We start from the raw sequence: 10,103 nt of genomic DNA on the forward strand, positions 1-10,103 counted from the left end.
TATTCTAAAACTATAAATAGGGGTCCTCATAATTCAGAAAGGAGACAGAAAATTCTAAACAAGAAGCTAGAGAAACTCTGTGGTACAAACGCCATTTAATTCTCTACAAAGCTACAAGTTTAAGAATTCAAGCATTCAAGTTCAAGAACGATCAAGATCAAGACCACCGAATTCAAGAACAAGCTCGAAGCCCTTGAGTTCAAATAAAAGTCAAGATCAAGATAAAGTTCAAGTTCAAGTTAATCGTAGATTCAAGAACAAGCTTTAAAGCCCTTGAATTTATATTTGAAAAGGCGAATTCAGAGGAATTATAGAGATTGTAACACTCGCATTTGAAATAATAAAATCGATTGTTGCTATAATTTTCCGTTCTTGATTATTATTTTCTCGACGCGAATTTTATTGTCTACAGTCGCTACTGATCATTTTTGATTTACTGTCTTAAACATGTATCAAATGCAAGTAATAAGTAATAAATGAGTCTCGATTGTTAATACTACAATATTTTTTAAAATATAAATTGACAAATTTAAAAAAAAATTGTTAAAAATATTAATTTATTTTTATTAATTATTTTGTATTATCTACACTGAAATATAATTTTTATAAAAATTATTACCTATTATTTTTATTTGTATAAATAGATAATAAAATTTTAATTAATATTATTTCAATTATTTTATTATAAAACGTCATTATTTAACTTTCATATTAAGAATATTATTTATTATTTATTATCCGTTTATAATTTAATAGGAATATTGACGTGTGGCGTTGAGATTGGGTTTCACAGGTAGAGTTTTGGTACAATTGTGACTTTTTGACTCTAATTTATATGATATAGCTTGGTCCATATGGCATGATATTAGAGTTGTAACAGAAATGTACAACTATTCAAGAATGAAGTAGTTGGCTCATCTCATCACATATTTCTTTCAAATTCCCACCACATCATAACTATATATTTAGTAAGTATATAGTATGTACCAACCATAAGTATATTACATCATAAGTATATAGTATATTACCAACCTTTTGTTCTTTTTTTATTCTTTTGGTAAATCTAGAATAGTAACTAGTAGGGCCAACACCATAATAATAATATATTCATTATAATTTTATACGCGAATTATAAAAAATTTACTTTTGCCTTTATGGGGTTAAGATGTTGTTTAAAATAGACCAAATGTAATTGGTGCATGAAAGTAAGAAAGGAAAAGAAACAACAAAATAGGAGTATATTAATACGCAACAATGACATATCTCGTGTCATCACACAACAAAATAGAAGTATATTAATACGCAACAATGACATAGCTCGTGTCATCGCACACGTAAAATCTGGAGAGGATAAAGTGTATGCAAACCTTAATACCTATATCATAATATGGGAAGTATGACAACAGTAGAAATCTTAGTAGCTTAGTTGGTTGGCTACTCCATTTTCCGTTCCCCTACCCTCAATTAAAGAAAAGAATATGAAAACACTCTACTACATATTAACTTTCTTGACTGATCAACACCCTGTCTCATACAATGGTGCTGATCTAACCACCATTCCGTAGAATATACCTTTAAACCGTGTCGATATATTGTGATTGCACAAACACCCCAAATGCGAGCCTCTATTTCACTTCTCCGCTCCAGTATGATATGTGATATCATCATAACGATATGCAATCACCTCTATCTCCTCGAATTATGAATTAAAGATACTTGAAGCAATAATATGACGACCCATTTAACCATATAACACAAAAACAACATGTAATGTCTCAATTTAAAGAGTCTCCATAAAGCTCACAGCTTTGGAGCGAATCTAACGTTCTTTATCAAGTTCAGAAAGAAGCAAATTTTCATCCATGGCAAAAAAATGGGTGACATTTTTTGGTAAACTGGTCCTGCATTTGCACCGATATCTGCTTCCATATCTGTAACGAAGAACATCACAAGTTTATGCCGACAAATCTCGTTATTACAATCATTTGTTATGTTTGTAATGATATTTTTGTTTTTTGGCAAAGTTTTAGGACATATTTTACCCCTCTCCAAAAAAAAAATTAACCTTGGAACTTTTTTCATAATTCAATTATATGAAACAAAACTTTATAACAAGTAACCCCATTATTATTCCTATACATAACTTAGCTAATCAAGCTACAGATTTCTGCCAGCAAAGAAAATGCAAGAATCTGGAGATGGAAGGGTATAACTTTAGACCAACATTGTAGTATGATAATTGTGATATGCATGAGGTAAAGTCAAAAGCATAGAAGCAAATATATGAGTCGTTCCCAAAATAACTTATATTACATATCTAAAAAATAAATTAGAAAAAACAGAATAAGCTGATAAAGAAGCTTTTGCCATTTAAAATTTACATGGAAGGCATTGATATATTTTCTCTGATACCCAACATTTCTAGAGAACATAGCAGCAGGGAAGGGATTTCGGGAACTTGTGGCAACTAAGACTCAAAAGTGAGCTTGTGTGTTTACTCTTCGGCTAGATTCTGTCCAATAAAAGTCCCAGCAAAGAAAATAGTTCGAGCTGGACCATCTGTAGAGATACGCTGATTTATACAGTCAATCACAATATTTTTTTGGCATCACAATGGATAATAAACTGATATATGGAAATAACTACTATGCTAAAGTATATACAGTCGTCCTCTACCATTGTTTTTCTGAAGAAGGCTTGACCAGCAAGAGGAAGTGTTAGACGAAGCCAAAAGAAGGATTGCCTAAATTTTCCTGCAGCATCCATCCTCCTGGTATTATTAGCTATACCTTCAATTTGTTCACAATCCCAGTAGGATAGAAATTAGTCATTTGGCAGATTTGTGTCACTAGATGAATCTTTAAAGTAGATCGTCTTTCAAATTTTCCATCTCAGGATCTGCAAAGGATTAAGCAGGAATTTGTTGTATGTTTTTGGCCTTCTAAAAACTAGATAAAAATGACAGTGGAATCCTCAATCTTTGTTAAGCCTCGTGAGAAGGGCCATCTACAACAGATGAAGCAGAAAAAGAGGGAAACCAGAGTTCTATACGGGTTCCTCCGGTTCCAATTGCAGCATCTGTTACTCTTGGTGAGATCACCCGCACAACACATCCATAACTCTCCAGTATTTCTCGAGAAACAGTTAGTCCAGCCACAAAGTTCCATGTCATGTTGTCCTCTACCCTATCTTCAGAAAATAAGTCTGCCCCAAAAGGTGCTAGAGAGTGCATCTGTGTCTACACAAAAGTAAAAAGACGCAATACTTACCACACACAAGCCAGTTGATAAATTTAGTCATTCATGAGCATACTCCTTTGCTATTATTAAGTTCATATTCGCATTTAAGTGCCACAGTTTATCATCTTAATATCAGGCATTGTCTCAGTGATCATGATATTGAATAGATTTCATGAAACATACCATATAGTGCATATCAAGGCCATCATCGTCAATTATAACAAGAGAACCCCCTGCAGGTGCTCCAGTGGCAATGATTTCAACCTTCCCACCAGCTTGTATACGCAATAAAGCACCCTCGATCAAATTACCCAAAGCCTGGCGTAAAGCAGGCTCTTCAATTGGTACCTGTAAAGATCTTGGAACCTCAGAAAGTAAAACAGCTCTCCTCTGCTCGTGTGCCAAAGGTGCCACTGCTCCCACCAAATCCACCAGTACATCAGAAACATTGCATGCTCTTTTGGGGGAAGAGAAGAACAGGAAAAAGACGGAAAAAAGAGAAGAAGAAAGAAGGAATAATTAGCAATCTCCAAAACTAAAGTGTTGTTCCACAAGCTAGGCGTTAGCACACGATCAAAGACTCCATAAATCATCATATGGCATCAGACTAGAAAAAAAGGGACAATCTGCAGAGTATTCCTGGACTCGTCACCCAATACAAGAAGCATCAACATAGGCAAGCTTAAGGGAGGACAGAAAGTGTTAGCGCCCTCTAAGTCTACCAACGGTTTACACATGCAAATTTATAAAAATCAAAAAAATTGATGTCTTCTTCTTGTCGGTTAGTTATGTTTTCCTATTTCTTTGTAGCAGTGATTTGCAGTAGGGAGGTTATTCCTCCACTTTTTAATTCCAATAGTACTCGCTCCATCCCAATTTTTGTCACTCTTTCCTTTTTAGCCAGTTCCTAAAGAATGACACATTTCTATGTATAGTAACGATATGAATTTAAAATGTCATTTTGCCCTTAATGGGATAAGATATAGCCACACAAATATTAATGTCTTATTCTAGACTGGAAGTTTCAAAAGTTTATATAGCCACACAAATATTAATGTCTTATTCTAGACTGGAAGTTTCAAAAGTTTATCTCTTTCTTAAATTCCATGTGCAGTCAAACACCAGGACATAAATTGGAATGGAGGGAGTTGTTTGAATTCAATAAAATGTGTGCAGAAAATTATTCCAGCTTTTTAGTACTTTAACTCGAGAGATTGCAGGTCCTCTCTTAAACAAACCACCACCACAGGTTACAAGAAGAGAACCTTCTCCCAAACTCCTAATCTACTCCATGTTAACTCTAGTGTTGTGTTGCAGTGTCTGGCAACCACAGAAAGAAGAACCCTCAAGCAAAAATCTAGGGAAGTTGATTGCTGGAGAACGAGAATGGGAAATATTAAAATTATTCAGTATGTACCATGCTATCATATGCTTAAACATTTTTTGAAGCTGACATAACGCAATTTGTAGGTTTCCAGACCATAGGCCTCTAAAACTAAACATAGTTTGAAAGCCAAAAGTTTACCTGATTCCTTCCTGGCGTAAAGGTGCAAGAGCAATAGGTGGCATTGGCATTTCTAGATCCTTGGATTTTGAGAAGACAGATTCTAGCTTCTGAGACAAGTTGTCCGATAACTGTGACCTCACTGACTCATGATCAGGATGAGTTGATTTAGGCATCCTTTTCAATGTTTCTTCACTATAGCGCATTATATTCGCCTGAAAAAGGTATAAGCCAATATATGCAATATTTTATCTTTTTTATTCTCAAAATCACCAATAGGCAAGACAAAACTAAGGCAAACAAAGCTGGCGAAGAGTAAATGGACCTTCAACAATCGTTGGACGTTTACCTTTTGCAATTATGCTAAGTGATTTTTGGTAAGTTCAATCTGTTAGTACTATGAATATCCAAAGGAATTTATGTCCTCTTACACCGTTTTGTCGAAGCTACCAACTTGCTCTTATTATTGAATGAACTCAATTCGTACCCTTTCCAAGTTCCCCGGAAATCCAAAGCTGTTTTAAACTTATAAGTGGGCTTGTCTCAATCTTTCTCCTTCCCTTCTCAGTCAGAGTCACGCAGAAGAACAGTGAGAGAGTGTGTGTGTGTGTGTGTGTGAGAGAGAGAGAGAGAGAGGCACAGTTAGTGAAGTACCTTTGTTAAGGAAACAGCATCCTGGAGTCCCTTAAGAGTATCACTCAAGCAATCACCTTGCTCCAAAATGTCTTGAACAATGTCATACGAAATCTGCATAGGATCATATGGGCAGATTAACTCTTCATTAGAGTGTGATTATAAAAAATTCACTAAAAGTAACCTAATATTTGGGGGCATAAGAAAGTGAAGCAGGATAAAGAAAAAGTTGGGGATGTAAATTTCTTTAGCCACATACCTCACTCTTTCTAATCTGAACAGATAACATCTTACTCAAAGTTCGAATACTGGAAAGAGAACCCCGAATCTGCACATTAAAGATTCATAAAAAATTGATTATGTTCTGAATCTGTACAGTGTACATTTTCACCACCTCAAACTGCTGGCATATATAGGTGCAGCTGCAGTGCAAATCTTACTTGCTCAACCAAGTTGCTCATCCTGATATTATTTTGCCAGGTCGACTGTTGGAGCAAAATTGATTTCTGAAAGGGTAGCGTTAGTTAGTTTTAGAACAACTATTATAGATTTGTGACAAAACTACTGTGCATGACTGGAAAGAAAGAGAACAAGAAAAATAAATAACAAAATGCTCAAAGAAAAAATCATTTCATGGCAATGAATAAAAAATAGTTAAAAGGATGTAATACTGTCAACATTATAACCGTATATGTCAATATTTTCGTGATATTTAGGATCTGTTTAGGTTTAGTTCCTTCTCTTTTATTTCCGTGGTGGTAAGAAATATATTCATAGATTCATTAAGTTCAATCAGATGCTACTATTACAAGGTTTTGGATGTTAGAGTAATTACATATTTTAGAAGAAATAATTATATTATACAGTAAAGTAGATCAATGCAGTGAATTCTAGACATCATATATTTTCAGCACCTTTGTCGTATCAGTATTGTACCTGATCCATGACATAAGCCATTGCAAGTGAACGAGAAATATTTATTGCATTTAATCTTTGCTCAGCTGTAAATTTTAACATCTCAAAGGAGTGGTCACTTGAAGTTTTGATATTCAATGATTTCAAATCTGTGCTAGGAGGTATAGGAAAAGTTTCCTCCTGGGCAGGCCATCCTTTAACATTGAGCCCTCCCTTATCCCATGTAGTTCTTGGGAGTTCCACAACCAAAAATCCAACAATAAATGGGTGTTTCAACATGGGGAACACCACTGCTCCAAGCTCGGGAAGTAACTCTGCCTAAGAGGAATAAGACTAGTCAAACACAGTAAAGTAATACGTCAGTGCAAAACACATTTGAAGAATTAATTGATGTACCTCTTGCCTCGAAAGAGCTGCTTCGGCAATTCTTAAGCCTGCTGGAATGCTAAAGTTACCAATTAGAATCACTAGATCAATCTCATTAACACATGGATGTAAAATAATCCGCTGCAACTCTAGGCGGTCCATTACATAGCTTCCAGCTGGTCTTACATAAACCTGCAATTCACTAGATTAGCACAAGTAAAGTAGAAAGGCAAAATTGTTTTCTATATCTCAACAAGAGCCAGGGGACTTCCCTCTTTAGTTTTGGTTTTGGTTTTTGACCTTCAATAATTTAGAAAATCCAAAATAAAATAGGGCAAAGAGATTATCCACTGTACACAACACATGAAGCCCAACCAAACATCGAAGGTGTTGAGAGTTATCAAATGATACTAAGTGAAATAGAGTTAAAGCAAAGTACCATAGTAAGAATAAAATAACTTGGTTTCATTTGATTTGTCAATGTTATATTGTTAAAGGATAATAAGATGGTTAGAATTCCTTTATCTTCTCAATCTAATCACTTATACTGTTCCGAACAAAACGTTATTTTTGGGCATCCAAATCCAGTGTCACAGTTTGTCTAACCTTATTGACCAGTGTTACCAAAAGCAAAAAGCACAAAAAAGCCTCTAAGGTTCGTTGGGGCTTTAATCGCAAATGAAGTGTGGGCTTTAATGAAAAAGCGCAAAGAAATAGAGGAGTTAAGTAGAATTTCTAGGAGCTTTGTAAAGCTAGAGTCTACTTACTTTGTAACGTGTTTTTGATGGTGGCCAGCATTCCCAATGCTGAAGAATACAACAATGCTAATCCTCAAAAAAAGGCACAAAGGGAGAAAATGATAAAAGCAAAAAGCGCAAGAAAAGCTCTAAGGTTCTTTGATTATATATATATATATCTATATATAGATATAGATATATATATATATAGATATATAGATATATAGATAGATAGATAAACAAACTATTATTATAAGCAGGATTAACAAACTATATGAATAAAGAAATCGCAAAAATATTTTGATAAAGTGAAATATCAGTTATTTAGTATCGCCTTGTCAGAGAGGTTCAATATACCTTAGAACCTTGATGACAAGATTGAAGTGCGCATTAAATGAGGCGAAGTGCTCAATATGTTTGAGCCTCACTTCAGGGCTTAAGCGCACCTTTAACAACATTGTTCTGGACCAATCCTTTACGGGCACTCTAGTTTGTCCATACTTTTGGAATATTTCTTATGGTTCAAGAAAACTGGTTAAAATGAAAGAACAAAATGTGAGCTCTTATTAGCGGAGGAGGATAGAGATTCAAGTAACCTGAAGTAGGACCAGTTGATGATGTCCACAAGAGGGGTTGTAGTTCTAGGAAAAGTATACTTCACCTTAACATGTTTCAGACAATGTCTTCACTACTAGGCTATTAATGGATCCACTACTAGTACCTACTTGATAGCAACTCATCCAATTGGCCATTTGAGATGACTTACTTGGTTGGGTCTAACTGCTAATACTGATTTTTAGAAATTTGTTGCAGTGAAAGATATAAGATGCCATGTCTAAGTGGGTCTGCCAAAAAATTATGTTACTTTCCTTGTCTAAAAATTATAACAATAGAAAGAAAAAAAAGAGAGAAAGAAATCATGTAACAGATTACAAAAGTTAATTAAAAGAAGTCTTTGGGTTTCCAATCTTTTACAGTATCTCTAGATCTAAAGAGAGAGCATCAAGTCACTACTCTCTACTAGCACGTACGGCCCGATGGTGGAAGAAGAAAAGCAAAGCTCCTTCAGCTCCACCACCATCACCTACTGCCTAATGGTGGAAGGTTGTTTTCTTAAAAAGGAAAACTACAGCAGGTTGCTCCACCACCGTTACTTACAGCCTAATGATGGAAGCTTGAAAAGGAAAAGTACAGCAGATTGCATGTTATAGTATTGCTAAACACTAGAATTTCTTTATCAACTTCGACCTGAAAGAACAATGAACTATATTCTACTTAATACCAAATGTAATTGCCGAAGAGCAGGGATTACAAAAGTAAAAAGCATTTATAGGCAAGCCACAAACTAAACTGAAAATTTCACCATATTGGACTCAAATCATGAAATAGGAGACCTAATAAAAGGCATAATGAACTTAATAAGGGCTAAAGCAGTACAGATTGCTGAAGACTATAGCTGGAAGAATGTAGAAAATTATCTTAACTCAAAAAGTAGAAAAGCAAGCAGAGTTTCATATATTATGTAAGAAACTTCTTAAATTCATGATCCAAAGCATTACATCCAGCAACAATAGACATAAACACAAAGCTTCTTAAGCTAATGAAACTAACTTGTAATATAGAAATGTTCTTTCGATCAAATCATTTATTGAAGGAAACGTTTCTTACGGAAAGAACAGAGTCGGGATGAACAATACGGCGAAACAGCTCCAATTGTTCAAGGCAAAGTCTCTGAAAATCAACACTCGGTAGCACCAAACCTCTATTTTTACCATCATCCTTTTCAATCGTCTGAACGAACTCCACCGGTGACGTCGAGGCATTTCGTATCGCCGCAGCGACAGCTGACGCCGAAGTAACCATACTGTCTCCGTTTCCGTCTCCGTCGTCATCGGAGCACGTGCCACTGACGTGCCGGAGAGTAGTGGAGGAGGTAGCGGCGGCGTTGGTGAGAGTGAGTAGTGGTAGCCTCTGGGAAGAAGCGTTAACAGCTGCTTTGTAGAAGGTAACAGGGGAGAAGATGAGGGTAGGGGGGTAGTGAGGGGGTGGGGTGGAATTGGATAATGGATTCTGCGGAGGAAATGCAGAGAGCAGCATTTTCTTTGTGATCGGATTTCAATGTGCGAATGCTCTGTTTGAGAGAAAAACGGTCCAATGCCGTTGTTCAATTGGTCCACGAGGGTCTTATAAATGTGGGTCCAACTAGCAACTAATTTTACTTCTCCAAACTTATCTTTTTTCTTTTACATTTCATTTTTCAATGTGAATGCATCTTAATTTTTTTATTTATTTTTTGAAATACATTTAAATTTAAACATTTTAAAATATAGCATTATAAATCAATTTTTTAATAGTTAAATATTTCCTCTGTTTTTAATTACTTATCCATTTTTATCTTGACACACTATTAAGAAAATAATTATTGAGATAAATCTACCAGAGGTCTCATGCAATCATAACCTACAAGAGGTCTCATGTAGGGCTGGCAAGGGGACGGGGAAGGGAACTGGGGGACGGGACGAAGGGGGACGGGACAGGACGGGGGACGGGGAGAGGGGATTTGATACGGGACCAGAATTGGGGGGATCCGGATTGGGGGGACAAAAATAGGTCCCATCCCGTCCCACTATATATACGGGATGGGATGGGATTTGGGGGGACGGGACGGGACGGCATGGGAGGGGGGATTTTTTTTTTAAAATACTTACA

The 10,103-nt window shown here is 35.7% G+C and overlaps 1 protein-coding gene across 2 annotated transcripts; it reads right to left on the reverse strand.

The window, feature by feature from the left end:
* Positions 1–2,256: 2,256 nt before the first annotated feature.
* LOC107020500 (chloroplast sensor kinase, chloroplastic) lies at positions 2,257–9,545 on the reverse strand. Of its 2 annotated transcripts, XM_015220890.2 has the most exons (10): positions 9,063–9,535; positions 7,425–7,463; positions 6,688–6,849; positions 6,313–6,609; positions 5,817–5,882; positions 5,636–5,704; positions 5,398–5,490; positions 4,765–4,958; positions 3,423–3,696; positions 2,257–3,238 (listed from the first exon to the last, which is right to left on the reverse strand). In XM_015220890.2, the coding sequence occupies exons 1-10, from the start codon at positions 9,489–9,491 to the stop codon at positions 2,984–2,986; spliced, it is 1,878 nt and encodes a 625-aa protein (XP_015076376.1). In that variant the 5' UTR covers positions 9,492–9,535; the 3' UTR covers positions 2,257–2,983. The 2 variants fall into 2 exon arrangements, with proteins under 2 accessions (XP_015076376.1, XP_015076377.1); XM_015220891.2 differs by lacking the exon at positions 7,425–7,463 and having other exon boundaries at positions 9,063–9,545.
* Positions 9,546–10,103: the final 558 nt, after the last annotated feature.

Source organism: Solanum pennellii, chromosome 5 (assembly GCF_001406875.1).
Source record: "Solanum pennellii chromosome 5, SPENNV200".
Lineage (NCBI taxonomy): Eukaryota > Viridiplantae > Streptophyta > Magnoliopsida > Solanales > Solanaceae > Solanum > Solanum pennellii.

Excerpts from the sequence above, each read along its gene's own strand:
- LOC107020500 (XM_015220890.2), bottom strand. The coding sequence starts at position 9,491 with ATGCTGCTCTCTGCATTTCCTCCGCAGAATCCATTATCCAATTCCACC. Across the intron at positions 6,610-6,687 it reads CAGCTCTTTCGAGGCAAGAG|GCAGAGTTACTTCCCGAGCT; the intron begins GTACATCAATTA and ends TATTCCTCTTAG. Across the intron at positions 5,491-5,635 it reads TTCAGATTAGAAAGAGTGAG|ATTTCGTATGACATTGTTCA; the intron begins GTATGTGGCTAA and ends GATCCTATGCAG.